General features: G+C 31.7%; 1 protein-coding gene across 3 annotated transcripts; it reads left to right on the forward strand.

Moving 5' to 3' along the window:
- The first annotated feature begins 241 nt into the window (after positions 1-241).
- Positions 242-12440, forward strand: LOC136416780 (putative inorganic phosphate cotransporter). 3 transcript variants are annotated; one of them, XM_066402139.1, is made up of 10 exons: positions 242-561; positions 7562-7701; positions 8126-8225; positions 10679-10894; positions 10953-11173; positions 11225-11374; positions 11435-11567; positions 11624-11868; positions 11927-12047; positions 12104-12440. In XM_066402139.1, exons 1-10 carry the CDS (start codon positions 480-482, stop codon positions 12124-12126), a joined length of 1431 nt encoding a protein of 476 aa, XP_066258236.1. In that variant the 5' UTR covers positions 242-479; the 3' UTR covers positions 12127-12440. The 3 variants fall into 3 exon arrangements, with proteins under 3 accessions (XP_066258236.1, XP_066258239.1, XP_066258237.1); XM_066402140.1 differs by lacking the exon at positions 242-561 and adding an exon at positions 7021-7157; XM_066402142.1 differs by lacking the exon at positions 7562-7701 and having other exon boundaries at positions 243-561.
- The last annotated feature ends 6554 nt before the right edge of the window (positions 12441-18994 follow it).

Raw genomic sequence — 18994 nt, forward strand, 5'->3', positions numbered from 1 at the left:
TTAAATATGGAACCAGCTCTCTTAGACTATTAAATATAAACATGATAATTCTCCAATAAATTGGAGGCAAGTCAAAGACCTTTGCCCCATGAAATCCAGAAAATTATGTCCACCACCGAAATATTCCACTCACAAGCTGATAGTGCATAATGTAATATAAATAATTCATTAACAAATAATCGTACAACAAATTCTGTAACAGCACAACAGAATTTGTGCCGATATAAAAACGGAACATAGCCTTAGGTCGGAGCTTACATTCGACGGTGTCCTCAATGAGGAAGGTTCATTAAATTTTATGTTTACATTCGTGTGCTGGCTAACATGTGATAATTTCTCAATTTGACAGTTAAAGAAGTTGATTAACCAACCCCAGAGTGTTTTACATGTTGCTTGATTAGGATCAGAGGTATAAGTAGATCTATGATAAAGACAAAATTGTAATTATTGTGACAGTCTTGTGGTGTAAGAAAATCGACATGGCGAAGGAGGTATTTGAGTTGGCTCACATCGAAAAGCAGAATGGAGTTAGTGCCAGTAAGGATAAAGATGATAATGCAGGTAGGAGCATTTTCAAAGGAATCGTAATAAAAATTCTAAAATATGATTTCCTGCACCCGAGATCAGAGACTTCGGTTCAAACAATTTTTGTCTTCTTTCACTTCTTGTTTGAGATAGTTCAATTTCAATAAGCGAATAACATTCAAAAATTTGCAATATCTTTATTCGCAATGAAAAGAAATCTTACCATTTTCGTAATATACAATACCGAAAATATAATAAGAGCTTTTAAATAGGCACCTAATTGAAATTAGATTTTTCCCCTATCTATTATTGGATATGTGCTATGAAGAATTACAACAATACGAGTTTCTCAGTGCTCTTTTCTATAGCTTTCTTTACAGTTCTCACCCTCTATATTATATAAGTTTTTTAATTTATTATAATTTATGTTAATGTCTCTACTAATAACAACCCATAGTATTTCCATGTCCTAATGTTTTCGTTAATTTTTCTTTCGTCAACATAAAGAATTTTCTTTCTTTTTTTTTTAGCAAAAACATTTTTCAAATTTTGAATAAGTATTCATACTTCAATATAAATGTATTGCAGATAACATTATACAATGGCCTACTTTCAGGTTTGCTTAATCCTTTTTAGATAAGGACTAAACAAATTTTATTTTTTAATGTAAAATTGCTGTAAATCGAAGCCTTTTTTGTAATGCCTATCCTAGAAATTTAAGTAGGTTTGTTCAATAAATGTCTGATAAGTTTGTTGGAATGATAACCTACTTAAAATAAGAATATGTGTATCTGAATAAGACATAATACAATAAAGACACCTGAAATGTGGGAAATTGTAAGATATTTGTTACCTATTTAACAATCTGCCAAAGATTCTAATTTAGCAGTCGAATAAGGATCAATCTTTTTGATCTTTTCAAACCTCTCAAATAAGAAAAACGCAGATGTTGATTTTATTATTCATTTACATTTGTTTTAGATACAAAAATTGTTTTAGCTAAAAATTAGCGATTAAAAATTCTCTGCTAAAAAACTGTAACTAACTCATTTTACGATTGACTTGCTTTCAGATTGAAATACCGTATTTTTATAATTGTTATAATATAGTAAGATACGCACTATTTCTTTAGCACAATTAATGCTTTTTAAAAAAATAATTAAATAAATAACAATGTTTTTTATTAAATATGGTTAGGAACCATTTTTAGAAGAAATTCTGACGATAATTTTTATAAGTATTGTATTGAAGTATGTTTCTACAAAGGAAAATTTTTAGCAGCGCCATTTTAAAAATTTAAACCTATAGGGTATGTGTTCGTTTACATTCATCGTTGCCTTTTTTTATTTTATTTTCGCTTCTAAATACATAATATACTCCTAATTTCGGGATCGCACAATTGGCAAAATTCAATTCCAAGATGCTTCAGGATGATAACCTATAAATTTCCGACTCCCTAAAAACTTGAACCAAATCCACTATTAGTAGAACAAACCAAAAAATGGAATAAAAGAGGGCCAATTAAGAATAAACAAAATAATAAAAATTTCAATAGCACTTTGAGATTCAAGCCTTAGTGATCATTATTCATGTAATTTCTATCATATTTCATTCACCAATTTGTACTGAATGTTATCCACTTCCGATGTAGAGTTAATAATCTTTGAAAATCAATTTTCATTAACTTCTTGTTTAGATCTTATTTTTATAATCACTTTGTTACATTATCAATTTAATATTTTCCAATTTTTCTCTGATATAAATTTTACTTTTGTACAAGCAGGCAACTTATAATTAAAGAAGATAACAAAAATTTAGTATCTGGTTTGAAGTGAACATGAAAAAGAGCAGCAATGAAATTGTTGACTTAGAAGTATAAAACTGCGTCACAAGTTATGTTATTGGACTAGAACTTTTTTAATTTAAAATGAAACTTGTATACTCATTCCCTTTAATTTTTATCAGACAAACCAAAAACCATTTTTCTTATTTGCAGCACATGCTTTTTATGTGTATCATAAACTTGGGTTAAGACCCTCATTGATAAACGAAATTAAAGAAGATTAATTATTACTCAGAGTTTTTTATTCCCGATAGCAATTTTTGTTAGTTACGTCTGAAATAGTTCAAGTTCACTTGCTTGTAGTAATAATGAGCGTTTGATAGTTTTTTTTTATATTAGGTGTACAACTTTGCTTCCGCCGTTTTTGAATAGATGTATGTAGCGGTAAGTAATGATCGAAATAAATAACCCCATGTGGGCATGCAGGAGCCTTGGGCACCTGTTAACATAACCTCATAAAAATATTAGTCTATTTGTGTCTTCATCATAAAGTTATTCGCAATTGAAAATGTCAGTGTACGAGCCAAATTCTCGTCATTTGCGGGAGGTTTTACTTTTCTGCTTCAATATGAAGAAATCTGCTGCTGAGGCTCATCGAATGCTCTCAGATACTTATGGGGAAGCCACTATTAGTGAAAGGACATGTCGTGAGTGGTTTCAGCGCTTCAAGAACGGTGATTTTCACGTCGAAGACCAACATAGCGGTGGAAGAAAGAAGGTTTTCCAAGATGCGAACTTGGAAGCATTACTTGACGAAGACTCGTGTCAAAGTCAACAAGAATTGGCACAATCATTGGGAGTGACTCAACAAACAATCTCAAAACGCCTCAAAGACATGGGAATGATTCAGAAGCAAGGATATTGGGTGCCGTACGAGTTGAAACCAAGAGATATTGACAGGCGTCTGTTCGCTTGTGAACAGTTGCTTGCAAGGCAAAGACGGAAGGGATTTCTGCATCGTATTGTGACTGGGGACGAGAAATGGGTTCATTACGATAATCCCAAACGCAAAAAGACTTGGGGATATCCCGGCCATGCTTCCACGTCGACGGCCAAACCGTCTATTCATGGTTCCAAAATCATGCTCTGTATTTGGTGGGATCAACTCGGCGTAATATATTATGAGCTGTTACAACCAACTGAAACAATCACAGGTGCTCTTTATCGAACCCAATTAATGCGTTTGAGCCGAGCATTGAAAAAGAAACGGCTGCAATACAACGAGAGACATGATAAAGTGATTTTGCAGCACGATAATGCTCGACCCCATGTTGCGCAAGTGGTCAAGAAATACTTGGAAACATTGAAATGGGAAGTCCTACCCCACCCGCCATATTCTCCTGACCTAGCTCCTTCTGATTATCACTTGTTTCGATCCATGGCACATGGGCTAGCTGACCAACACTTCCGGTCTTATGAAGAAGTAAGAAATTGGATAGAATCGTGGATCGCTTCAAAAGATGTCCAATTTTTTCAACACGGGATTCGTATGCTGCCCGAAAGATGGGAGAAAGTAGTGGCCAGCGATGGACAATACTTTGGATCCTAAAGGTATAATTAGTTTTTTACAATAAAATCGCGAAATTCGGAAAAAAAACGGCGGAAGCAAAGTTGTACACCTAATAATAATTTTGGAGCAGCATAATGTCAAAACAGAAGAAGAATCAAGAATTTATCTATAGAAACCTTGAAGAGAGACTCATACGGTTGTATAGGAGGGTTAGTTATGTCCTGGCAGAAAAATCGCTTGTAGCCACAAATATTAAGAGCAAATGAAAATTTTTCGTTATAACAGTATCTCAGAGTTTTTCCTTAAAAAAGTTTTTAAAATCTTTTATTAGTGAGCTTTATCACTGATACTTAATTAAATCGTAGTAAACAATAGTGCCACATTAGCCTCAAGTTATAACATTATTTTTTTATTACAACATTTAGTGCTAAGAGTTTTAATGAGAGAGAGAAACTTCTAGAAAAACCTTGTTCATCCACTGCGATAAGTACTTGAGAAGTACAAGTACACTTTCTATGTATGAAAACATGACAAATATTGGAAAACGCAGCAGAAAGAGAAATAGGTTCATATGCGTTTAGTATTAAATTATTTTGTAAATATCTTATTTGTATTTTCAACAATTCGTGGCAAATAGCCATTAAAGATTTCATCTCTTACTTAAAGATTTTTTCAATTATTTTAGTTGATGAGTTTAGTGATGGAGAAAAGCCTAGAATAGTTTTTTGTTTGGCGAAGTTAAGGAATAGTTGTATTAATATGGATCGATTTAAAAAAATTGTTAAAAATTATTGGCATAATTTTTGGATTTAATACTAATCTGAACTAACTATTGATCTCGATTTTCAGAACTAAACATAGCGCAATGACAATTATTATGATTATTAGAAGCTAGAATTCATCACAATTATCCCGATATGAATTATATGCATTACACATCTATAGAATAGATATGACGTGATTTGATTAATTAATGTTTACATAATTAATGCAATTCCCACAATTAATCTACCAACTTCTTATGATGCATTTTTAACCCCGTTCACATGCGTGATAAGCTCTGGCTCCTCAATAGTCATAAGGTTATCTATTATCTGATTTTTTTCAAAATTTTAATTTGTATTGTACCAAACGAAAAAACACCTTATTGTTCTAATTAGTTTCTTAAATTTTTCCAAGGAATATGACATTGCCAATTAACGTATGATGGAAAATTTTAATAAGTGCTTAAATCAGACAAATAAATTATTTGGTTCAATTATGTTATTACTTATTATATTATAAAGTCTATCTGTGACCACCAAAATACCGCAAAGCCGATGCTATGCAATGTATGCAGCCGTAATCCTGAACGGTTTAAATTTTGAATACAATTATTATGAATAACACAATAAAGTATCATTCATCCGTGGCAAATTAATGTATGTACTTAATTAGATTTAGGATCTACATTACAATGTAGTGATGATATGCTTCAATAGTTACTTCTGATAAATTGTCTAGAACCTGTTGTGATATTTTTCTATACAGAGTGTTTCAGAACTGTGGGATCAAACTTCTAGAGATTGTTCAGTGCAAAAATAGGAAACATCCGAGTATAAGAAACCGTATCTGCAAATGTCTCCTTAAAGCGCTACGGCCTTATGATTCTTTAAGAGTTATGTGCAAAAATGTGTTTTGTCGAGTTTTAGTACGTTTTATTTTAATTTGTTTGTACAAAATAACACCACAGAAATTGTTTAAAATGTCGTCCTTGAACTTGAATGCACGTATTAAGTACTTTTAGCTAAATGTTTATCCTAGCCAAGACTGATAACAGAAATTCTTGATCATTAGTTCAACACATTCACTCATGAATTTTGCAAATTTTAAAAAGTTCGCAAATAGTGTTATTTTGTACAAACAAATTACAATAAAACGTAGTAAAACTCGACAAAACACATTTTTCCACATACCTGTCTTAAAGCATCATAAGGCCGTAGCAATTTAGAAAAACATTTACTAACACGGATTTTTATACTCAGATGTCTTCTATTGTTGCACCGAATAATCCCTAGAAGTTTGATCTCATAATTCTGAAACACCCTGTATACGTGTGCGACAGTCGATGAGAGGATTGGACGCTTATATTGACAGTGGCGGTTCTCATTTTGAGTATTTGATTTAATTAGAATTACTCAATTAATTGCCCACTTTAATCAAAATCGGCGCAAAGATTATTTAATAATTAATAAATAAAACGATTTTCTAATAAAACTTTGATACCTTGTATCACGAAAATGATTAGGACACATGTTTAAATGAACACTTTTTATAAAATATGATAAGGAATTGGTCCTTAAAATTCAAGTCATCACTTATGTTACACCCTGTATATTTTGTAATGACTAATATTGGTCTGTTTAATTTCCCTCAACTAATTAAATCCAGAACAAAACCTTAAATTTTTTTTTATGAATACAATTTTTCGCCACCTTTCCACCAATTCATGCACATATGATTATTTATTATTTTTCAGATATTAAAGGGACTTCCATGAAGTAAATAGAGATACAAAATTTATCAATGTTTAAAGGTCATCTACCGTTTCGTATTAAATGTTGTCGATCACCTTTTTCTTTCAGTATTTTTCATTCATTAAAATGTTTAGATAATGAGTTTTTGCGTTCATTTTGAGTTTAAAAAATTTAAATGATGTGTCCACCCATTGATTGGTCGCATCCATTTGCGTGACAACTGATGTTGCTTCCTATTATTGTCCATAATTTCTGAATTCATGAACACAAACTGACCTAAGTCAACTTGAAATCACCTTGGCGGAAACACTCTCTCTTCTCGGCCTAGGGCAAGGAGGACAAATTATAATTGAACGCATACAAACCTTTCATTGAAATCTAGTCCACCGAGTACGTTCGATATGCTCCGCATGGGTACTGCCTCGGTACTACCACCATTACCTGAAACATCGTCTACACCATCATCATCAGGACTTTCACTTCCACGTGTTTCTAAACCATTCAATTTGGCATCAGCGCTATGTACAATTCTACGGTATGAGTTCAAGTTTATCGCACTGTAGTTATAAGCGTAATTAATTATTATTTATTTCCTACTGATATGTTCAAATATTATTATATTTTCACAATTTTGCGTCAAAGATCTGAAAGTGTCATTCTTATGTAAATCGATAAAAGACGTAAACGCAGTTAGTGCCCGCTCAAAACATGTTGTTCCGATTGAGCAGAAGATACAAATACCAACCTTTAGGAACAATTCAAAGTAAGTCCAATAAACATAACACGTTTTGTTGTAAATAATTGTTATCTGTGGTTATTATTTATTGGATCGATTATTAAGCTGCTTGTAGATTAGATGGTACAATAAGGGGTCAGACAGCAATGAACTTACAAACGCTTATTATAAACACATTATTGGTTAATAATCAGATTTGCAAATTGAAAATACTGTAAATTTTCAATAGAAAAACGCTACCATATGGATGTAAATACACAGAAACGACGTGCAGGATTCTAAGAGATAATCAATAACATGTTTGTTTTGACGAGTTCGGCATTGATTTTGTAAAGCACAGAGATAGTCTAATTTTAGTTACCTTTCTACCAATCCTAATAGTGATAAAGTTTGAAATTGACAATTACATCATAGATTCTACTTTTTTGCAGCTCCTACTGTAGGAGTTCGTCATTGCCAAGTCTTCATACTTTTCCTGCTAATCTTCCTTGCATATGGAATAAGAGTTACCCTCTCAGTGGCCATTGTGGCTATGACAGATCCTTCGGCTAGCATTAACCCAAATGTTCCTGTAAGTATGAATTTAATTTGCAGTTTTGCCTATGAGGCATAAAAACCTCACAGAAAGAAAATCTAAAATCAGCTTAGTAGTAGGATAGTCCATTGCGATAAAGGCACTTATCAAGTTTCCCATTAAAACCGATCAATCCTCATATCAATTCGTTCAATCAAATATTTAAATACGGAATGAAGAGATGAGAAGTGTCATTCATTATTTTGTAATGGAAAATATCTGTTTCCATTATGAAATAACTGTTTTTATGCGAATTTTCTCTAGCTACGGTTTTCAATGACTGTTGATGTTTTGACCGTAATGGAATATAAAAGTTGAAACATAGAAGAAATAGCCTTCATAAAAGTAAATCACGGACATGTTTTAAACAACTATTTAATATCTTTGCTTTCATAAAATTATTTACTTAATTTTGTTTTAGACCTATCCAGAATGGCATGACAAAAGCATAGTTCTCTCTGCATTTTTTTGGGGTTACGTCCTTCCTCAAATTATTGCAGGCTGGTTGGCTGGACGATATGGTACGTACACTATAAAAATTGCAAAATTGCGATTTTTCCAGCTCGATTGCCACCTATGTTCAATTTATCTCTAATTGAAACTTCTTGGAATTCCTATAATTATGAGAAGAAATGAAGAGCAATAGCCATGGAAGATCACTATGTTAAATTAGCTTAGATAATTGACGGTTAACAACAACTGAATATCCTTGGTAAACGGTTTTCAAAGATATTTGATAATCATGCCGAAGAGATTTATGTCTTATGTTATAATGAGATCAATGGTTCTCAGAAACGAACTTTAAAAGTACAAGATATGTTGTTATCAGAAAAGAATCGCGTGTCATTATTCATGTTATTCATCACCTTAGGTAATTGTGTTTGCGTATGAAATTTACTTAAGTACCATGATATTGGACAAATTTGATCTAATATTGAACCACGGAAGATGATACCAGAGTAGAAAGAGGAAGAGAGGCACAAATGGAGAAAAAGTGCAAATATTTTTTCCAATAACAATACACGTTGAAACAAAAAGATCTATAAAGAATTGACAATAGATTTTCTGCGAAAATTATTCAACATTTAGGACTGATATACCTGAGCGACATTTTTCTTTCGCTCTTATAATGAGTGCATTCAAGCTATTTCTAATGCATTATCATTAAATCGACACCGAATTAGTAATATTAATAACGAAAAGATACTCATCTCTGTTTCCTGCAATGATATGTTTTTCGTATTTTTGGAAATACGTATTTAAATTCAAATAGAAAGGTCCAGCAATTTAGTCCAAAGTTGAAAAGTTAGAGGATGGTAAAGTATTCGAGCGACGCAGTATTCATCCTCTTTACTCAAAAATATTCCTTTCATTCAAATATTTATATTAGTTAAATTTCTAGTTATTTTCAGGTTAAAATATCACAATTCGCGCATTGCATAGCTCAGAATAATTTATAATGGTCAACATAAATATTAATGTTTTGCATAATATTGGACAAATTATAGAAATTGACTGAGAGGCAGCAATTGATAAAAGCAATATATCAAATTTTAACATCTCAAAAATTTGGTTCTTTATAAAAATTTTACCTCAATACACATTGTGATAAGAGGGCCACTATACGGATTTTGCAAATGGTAAGAAATACAGATTTGATTAATTAGAAGAAAAGTTGTTTAATCAAAGGTCTACGAAAATGCTGTTTAGAAATCCTTGAATTTTTTTTTGTTTGAAACATTTAGAAAAAATTTAATTTTTCAGTTTTATTCAGTATTATTTCTTCTGACGTTAAAATTAGCGATTAAAACCAATGGCACTTCTCCACAGCAACTTTGAATGCTCTTTAACCTGACATTATCAGTTTTTTCATCCGATGTTTGACCTTTGCGGAATCATCATCAACTTCATTTTTTAAACATGATTCGGATTTTTTGATATCGCATTATAAAAGCCAATTTTATTCCTAATTCAACAATGTATAACACTTTATTGTTTAATCACGTTTTAATCTTTTTTCGAACTTAATTAAGAAAATTCGCATTATGGATCTGTATATATATTTTTAATTATTAAGAATAAACAATTAGCTATCTTAATTAACAATTTATGTTATTTAGATGTTTAATAATAATATAATTGAATAATAATTAGTAACAAACCATTGTTACTAATTCGTTAAAAGTCCTATTTGGTTGTCTCCCTTTGGGATATTTCTGCAAACATATACGCTTCGCAACAAAACAATTTCGGTTGGATGAAGTGAAACATGCCGCCATGTTAAACTTTTCTTTACTAGAAAACATAATTAATAGAAATAATTATTAATTATTGCATAATAAATTAAACACCAAACTTATGTTTCAAAAAACCTGTCAATTTAAATAAGTCATTATAACATTAATTATTTTCAAAAGCACGCTTTTGTCTTGGTGATAATGGTTTATCATATATACATTTGGCTTTCAGAATCTGATATCAGAACTTTCGGACCGTATTTAAAAAAATGAAGTTGATGATGGTTCCGCAAAGACGAAACGTCGGATTAAAAAACTGAGAATGGCACTTTAAAGGATATTAAAGTCATTGTTGAGAAGTGCTATAGGTTTCGGTCTAGGTTCAATATTTGCGCCAGAAAAAATAATATATAAAATCAAAAAATCCAATTTTTTTTAAATATCTCAAAAACCAAAAAATGTTTCGAGGATATCTAAACGTAATTTTTGTAGGCCTGTAATTATGCAACTTCTCTCTCATTTAACCAAATCTGTATCTCTTAACGTTTCCAAGATCTCTATAGTGGCCTCTATAGTAACTTCTAATGATTGTAGAATATTTTATTCACATACCCTACGTCAAAAAATCCTTTTGGTTTATTTTCTTGGATACTCTTCTTAATAATACATGCCTCCTTTTGAATTTAAAAACTTCAAACCCCTATAAACTTTGCATATAATTTATCTATATCCGTCAGGTTCTAAATGGTTTCTCTTGGGTTCAACGGGCCTATGTGGTTCTCTTTGCATAATTCTCCCCTATATGGCTGCTGGACTCGGCTCGAAGGGAGTGATGGTCAACAGAGCTCTTCAGGGCCTTTGCCAAGGGTTCCTCTTCCCCAACGTTCACAACTTTCTAAGTCAATGGGTACCACCAGACGAGCGATCTAGATTAGGAACTATTGTTTATGCAGGTATGGAAAAAGTATCTTTAACAGCTTTTCTTTTTTGCTATTATTGATTATGTTTTAGCTGGTCCGTTTGGAACTGTGGTCGCCATGTTGATGACTGGAGTAATCTCAGCCAGCAGCTATGGTTGGCCTTTAGTGTTTTATTTATATGGTGGAGCTTCTATGATCTGGTGCCTTATCTGCCTGGCTTTTACCTACAATAGCCCAGCAGTCCACCCCAAAATCAGCGAAGCTGAGAAGTATTACATTGAACACAGCTTGGGGCACTCCGAGGGAAAGCCGGTACATTCTGTTCATCTCTGAAGAATTCCTCTCTGAGATATTCATTTATAGGATTACAAAATTCCATGGAAGTCCATTTGGACTTCCCTTCCTTTATGGGCTATACTGATTAGTCATTGTGGGCAGAATTGGGGTTTCTGGACTTTGATGACTGAAATTCCCAACTACATGGGACATGTCATGAACTTTAATATAAAGTCTGTAAGTGAAGCTTGACACCAAATTGAAACATTTCGATTTCTCATAAATTGTTCCTTACAGAACAGTGTCTTATCAGCTCTTCCATATTTTGTCTTATGGATCCTCAGCTTCGTCATGTGTTTCATATCAGACGCCTTAATCAGTCGTAGAGTTCTTAGTATTAGTATCGCAAGAAAAGTGTTCAATTCCATAGGTAAATAAGCTTTAAAAGGAAATCTTTGAGCAGTAGAACCGAAAATTTTTATCCAGGATTAATAATTCCTGCTGTCGCTCTGGTGTTCCTTGGATTCACCCCTGCAGACGACCCGAATAGGGCTGTAGCTCTTTTAGTGGTGGCTGTAGGATTCAACTCAGGAGTCTACTGCGGTTTTAATGTAAACCACGTGGATATCTCTCCAAATTATGCAGGAATTCTCATGGGAATTACCAATGGGATATCAAATATTTTCGGAATTGTAGCCCCTTTGCTTGTGCAGTTCTTGGTGCCAAACGAAGTATGTTAAGTGAGCTAAAATTATTTGAAAGTACCTGGAAATTTTTGAAAATTTTTAGGAAAACCCTGAGCAGTGGAAAATCATCTTCTTCATGACTGCCATTGTTTATGTATGTGCCGATATATTTTATATAATTTTTGGATCTGGTGAAGTGCAGAAGTGGAATGAAAGTGGTGATGGTACGTCGCAAAATGTTTTCATGTCTTTTGTAAAAACTGATAAGTTTCATTTACAGGTAAAGAAGACAAATCACCTTAACAAGTGCAAGTGAGGACATACAGGATTCCTATTTTAAATTCGATTTTTATTTATTTAATTTGTGAAAGTTCTAAAGAATTTGGCTGTGATATCGCTATAGCACATGCGGTGTATGTTATGATATATTTTTAAAACTATGTATGGTGGTATTTAGTTACTAGTTTATAAGCTTTTCTTAATTTTAGTAATAAAACTAAATTTACTTATAAACTCTTTATTAAAAAACCTAATGAAGTGTTCTACCTAAATACTGCCTTAAATGGAATATTATTTTTGTAATTTGCGGGTCAAATACAATATTATTTATTGATGTAGTTAATATTAGTTTTTAGGGTACTAAATTTGTTAGATTAGCTGAAAAAGAGAAACTATCGACTAGTTTAATTTTAACCTCGTTAGAAAATGTCATTTATTATGTATAACAATGCAACTACTTATTTCTCACTAAAGTAAATTATGATTGTTATTTTCCAAAAACAATAATCGTTTAATGACGTTCGTTAAAACTTAAAAACTATTTGTTTCTATCATAATCAGCTTATATCACTAATCTTTACACTAAACTCACACGTTCAAAAAGAATTACTTAACAATCAAGTTTGTTGAACCGAAGAGTCAATGAATCACCAAAGATTTGTAAAAATTATAGCTTTAGTTTCGAAACCTACCAATTGATTAATGGATATCAATTCGTTTGCATGAAATAGAAGTTAAATGTGTTTTGAAATAAATATGCACTATTTTACCGTAGGAATTTTTGATTTAATATAAATTTAATCCAATGCCATAGGTCACAACATCGAACCTGAAAACGAATTATATTGCAAGTACTTAAAAAGGCATAAAATGTCGTGGTGTGTTTTTTTTTCAAATGGATATAAATGAGGCTAAATTACTTGTTTTGAAAAAGGAAGTTTCTAAATGTGTATACTGAAACTGCCCCCTGCAACCCTCCCCCCCTCCCCCAGCCTTGAGGCATTTATTTATATAATATTAAATGATAAGGATAATTGAGTCGTACCTTGTTTGTAATGTGTTTCTTTTCTGTTCAGGGTCATACCGGTGGTTCATGTTCCATTTCTTCAGTGGTTTTTAAATTATTTATTTTAAAAGGATTAAAAACATTCTTTGGTGCTAAACCTCTCAATAGGAGTGGAATCTTCACTGCCTATGTTTTTTTTATTGTTATTATATCCAAAGAGCTTCTTCATCTTCAGGTAACTGAGTATTTTGAATAAAAATTGACTTTCATCTCTCCATTTTTTCGAACTTAAACTAACCGGAAAAATAGTCTGAACTGATTATGAGGGGATTAGAAAATGGATTTCACACTCCAGACTTGAATTTTGTTTCGTAATCTGAAAGACAATTAAAAACAATTATTTCAGTGAATCCACGGTTTGCATATTCCTAACATTGAATAAATTATAATATCTACTTAAGAAAGCTTGAATGGTTTGTTCAGAACAGTGCTCACGATCCCTTAAAATGTAATAGGAGCATCGAAAGAAAACTGATATTTTAAAATTAATACTTAAAATTCCATTTGGTGTAAAAATATTTTAAATAATAATAAAAACTGGTTAAAGAAAAAATCCTCAATTTGAAATGTTGGATTTAAAAAATATGTCTATTGCTGATGATTTTGCAGATGCTCAAAATAATCATAAAGCGAAAAATAAGTTTTGATTCTAAGCATTACAAGACTTAATTTTTAAATTTTCTATCAAGCCCAAATATACCGGGTAATTCAGGAAAACAGTTTTTAAAAATAAATAATAAATGGGAAAAACTCTTTTCCGGTATTTAAATTGCGAATAAAAGAAAAAATACTCAATAAAGTGACAAATTAGTATTTTTCCCTATAATTCTGACCTAAAATTGTGCCTAATACGTACACCTTAATGGTGTAGCTCGACATAAAAAAGCCACAATTTTTGTTTTAATGACATATTTTTTAACTAAAAATGACCTCTAGATTCCAGAAAAATATATATATAAGACATTACATTTAAATATCGAAATTTCAGGGCATTTTCAGTTAAACAGGAAGTGCTAGATAAACGTTATTATTATTAATCAATCGGCTCTATTCTCATATAGCTTCCCTCCAAATTTCAACTTTCTAAGTTTAAAAACAAACAAATTATAAGGGCGAGCCACCTTCTTGAATCACCCGGTGTATCATATCAATAAAATACTTCAAGGAAAGATTATAACGCATTCAAAATTCTATAAAATAATTTGAATAATTATTATACAGGGTTCGTCAAAAAGAAAATGTAGAAAAACAAAATACATTTTTCTTTAATGAAAATCTACTAAAAATAATAATTTATAATATATTCATGTTTCTTAGTAGCTAAAAGGCACTTCACTTCTGTCACAGCTTCAAAGGAAAGTGGGGCCCATATTAAAGGATATAAGATGCAGAATAAAAGCCCTTTAATTGGAAAACGACACATCCAAATAAGTCTCATTTGCTTTAGCCTCACTATTAGCTATGGAATAAGAAGTTAGGCTATTCGTAGTTATAGTTGCTATGACTAATAAAAAATTCTCACCAAATCCAAATATTCCGGTAAGTTCTTTCGCCTCATAAGACATGTCACTAAACAAATTTGCCTAAAATTGATTAAGTTTATCATGATCTAATTCAAACATATGTCTGGAACAACATAAGTGTGATGCTCTCATCATTTTTCAGGGGATATGTGTGTCTTCATATAATAGCAGGATATTTCGCTAACAAATATGACCCCAAAAATTTCCTGTTGCCCACTTTTGAAATTAATTCAATTGCAATTTCTACTTATTTCTTGGGCAACAGATCGAATAGAGCCCACTGAGGTTGTGCTTTGTCAGGTAATCTAAAATAATGTTAGATCAGAAATTTACAGGACATAATTGCTCAATCATGCTAATTATACGCAAAAGTATCTTCACAGGATGTCACAAATTCCACAGATGATATCTCTCTCACTCTTCGACTTATCAATAAATTGATATCTAATTTCATGAAATACGAATTTATTGTTTCTATCGCTGTATTCTTGATAAGTTTTTGAAATACTTAAGTCTTGTGTCCATGAAGTGGTTGAAATACTTAAGAATTTTGTTCCGGCATTTGTGATAAGCCGAGTTGTTATTTTTCCGGCAGTAATTCATTGTTATTGAGACAAGTTTGGAATCTTGTTTCTGTACTCGACCATTGAAAGTCAATTAATGTCGAATTTCAAGCGTATACCTTAACTGATGCTTCCAACTGATAGTTCCGAAAAGTAACCTAAACTAGCCTGAATCATTAACTTTCAAATAAGGCCCATTTGCGCGAATGGTTGCCATTAGTATCACCATATATTAGTATAATAGTCACTAGTGAGATAATGATCACATTCAAATTAAATTAACACTCGAAGGGCATTTTTATACAAGGTTAATTTTTATAATTTGACTACTCATTGTGAATTTATTATTAAAGATAAGAAAAAGATGTTCATATAGTCATCATAGTCAGATGTTATATAATCATTTTTATGATATAATATTAGAAAGAACAAATAAACATCAGAATCTGAAAAAATTAATGAAAGTTAAGTTTTTTTTTAAATGAAACCCCCTATATATTAATGCATATTTGGATTCCGCCAATTTTTCCCTTTTCAAAAATATATAATATGTCAAGGTTTAGTTCAGTAGTTTTCGATATATTTCAATGGAGAAGGGATGCGCCTCTACAGTCCATTAACAAACAGATCCAAAGCAGTCATGAACGATGGGTTAAAATGTGTTAAACATTTGAAAAGTTTCGGTAAAAGTTTTACCCACTTTAACGCAAAACTTGACACAAACACGTTGTTCTTCATTTAAATTCCTCTTGCAAAATATTAAAAAATCACCAAATATTCAAAACTGGTTCTATAAAATTAGCTGTAACTTCCTGAAAACGAGAAAAATTGAGCATCGAAAAAAAGAGTTGTGCTTGATCTGCAACAATGTTACCAGCCGTACTGCGTTTCGTTGCGACGTTGCTTCCTAATTCAAAGTCTTGGAACTTTTTAATCACCACTCGTATGTATGTAAATATTTTCCTAAATATAATTATATATTCTAAGAGTTTATTTTTCTTTGCCATTCAATATATAATAATATGTTTAGATCCAATTTTTTATTTGGAATAATTCTTCGTTTTTGTCTCTTAAGAGTTTTTCTTTGTATAAAGCATCATTTAATATAATAAAAGGAGGCTCGAGAGGACAGAGGAAGTTCTGGATGCAAACGAGCATGCTCGGTTCGCTGCATTAACATTTTTATTTTTGTAAACTAAACGAACAACTTTGAACTTTTCCCCTTCATTATACATTCTTTTAAATATATTTTTGATAATCGAACAATAAGTTGTAAATAAGTTAATGTTACATAAAAGTAGCACATAATGGTTTAACGTCTTACTTTTTTTTAGTTTGGCTTCACACTACTCATAGCTGCTTGCGATATGCCTGGCCTAACTGCACGCCCCGTTTTTTTCAATACTTTATCTAAATCGAATATCGAAAAGCAAACCTTGATATATTACATATTTTTGAAAAGGGGAAAATTGGCGGAATCCATATATGCATTAATATTATACTATGTGGGATGTCCCATTTAAAAAACTTAACTTTGCCTAATTTTGTCGGGTTCTGATGTTCATTTGTTTTTTCTAATATCATGTCATATAAACATACGTAAATATATAAAAATGTTTTCATAAACAACTTTTTCCTAATTTCAACAATAAACTCGTAGTAACTTGTCAAATTAGAAAAATTAACCCTGTACATAACACATATGAACAATTTTTTCCCTGTCCAAGAGATGGATAACATCTATATTTCCAACTATCGTGTTTGTACTCTTTTTCATCCTTATATGTATGGGTAATTCTATTAAATAATAATTTACTCACTTTTTTGTCAAGGATTGTCTCAAGTTCCTCTTTCCTTCAGTACATATCGTCTTAGGTAAATAGGCACTAATTGAAGAGAGCTACCATGAGTTCAATTGTTTATATTGGTGTGCCTAATAATCCATTTGTTATCAAATATACAGTTAAAAAAATTAAAATTTTCTCAGGTACCAGCTTCCGACCAGTCTTAGCCTCAATGATAACAGGATGTCTGTAATCATCATGTCCAGGATAGTCTGCCTCCTTTTACCTTTTTGATTCATTAGGCCTAGTCTGGTGCATTTTGTATCTTGTACTTGCATACAATAGTCCTGCAATTTATTCAACTATAACCAAAGAAGATCGATATTTGATTGAAGAATCTCTGGAACCAAATAGAGTAAAAACAGAAATAAACTCAGTAAGTTTTCATCTTTACAAACCACCCAAAAATTAATTGTGGCACATCCCCGTACCTTGGAAATTAATTCTTACCAGTCGTTCTGTATATGCAATTCTTGTAACAAATATAAGCTAACTGGGAATATGCCGTGATGACTGAAATTCCAACTTACATTTCTAAAGTTATGAAATTAGTGATTATCTCTGTAAGTTATTGGCTTGATGAGTTAAAATCGTGTATTGAGGTTGAATGTGTTTGTTCCAGAATGGAATTACTAGTGCAATTCCTTATATTGAGTCAATGATACTAAGATACGTATTTGCCACCTTCTCAGACTATATCGTGAGAAGTGGGTACATTTCCAAAATCAAGGTTAGAAGATCTTTCCAGTTGTTTGATAATTGTCTGGAATCTATGAGTAATAATGAGATAACCGAAAGCTGGGATACTACATATCAAATGGTGATAATTGGAAAAAATATGTCTTACTCAGAAGTTGATAGTTTTAGATATACAGGGTATTGAATGTTAAAATTTTAATTCTTTTTTTGCCGTTATTTTGAAAATACCTAGGTTAGACACTTGAAAATTTATACAATCATATCTTTATAGGTGACAAATAAGATATGTTTTGCAATTTCCTTGTTGATAATAGAAAGCGCCACTTACGATCAATTTTGCAGAATTTATAATTAATAACTTATTGCTCTGTATTTCTAATATGAAATTTGATTCAATATCTGAAAGAGCAATCGTTTTTCCATTAATTATGTGTTCTTGTTTCATTTCGATTTCTCGATCCGTTTTTGAGAAAAATCTATTTAACGAATACTATGTTTAAATTTGATAATAGGAAAAATTAAAAGCGAAACAAATCAAGTATAATTTCAGTTTCAATTGGAAAACGTATCTTATTCGTCACCTAAAAAACATGACTTCACAAATTTTCAAGTGTCTAACCTAGATATTTTCAGAATAATGGCAAAAAAATGAATTAAAATTTTAACTTTCAACACCTTGTATATATCCGAAACTATCAACATTCGGATAGGACATATTTTCTTCAGTCGTCACCATTTGACGTGTAATATCTCCAGCTTTCGGTTGTCCCATTGTTAATGAATCACCCTGTACATGTACATCCATAATCCAATTTGTAGCAGCCTATGGCCAATTAGTTTGCCTCCTCCTTCTAGTCATTGGTCATGGACTCAATGCAGCCGTAATGACAAGATATTCCATCAACAATGCGGAGATATCGCCAAGGTTTTGCGGAATTCTGCAAGGAATGAGCTACGGAAGCAGTTAGACTATTGCACTTTTCGCTCCATTGTTGGTTCAATTTGCAGTTAAGCAACAAGTTATTTCAGATTAGAAGTGCTTGGATAAAAGTATTAACTGTTTATCTTGCAGAAAGATATCATAGAATGGAAGGTGGTTTTTTAGTTGCAGCTACTTTGTATTTTATTGATGGCATATTCTTTGCTCTACTTGCTTCAGCTTCGAGGCGAAAGTTGGACAGTCCAAAGACGGAAAAT

This window comes from Euwallacea similis, chromosome 25 (genome assembly GCF_039881205.1).
Source record: "Euwallacea similis isolate ESF13 chromosome 25, ESF131.1, whole genome shotgun sequence".
NCBI lineage: Eukaryota > Metazoa > Arthropoda > Insecta > Coleoptera > Curculionidae > Euwallacea > Euwallacea similis.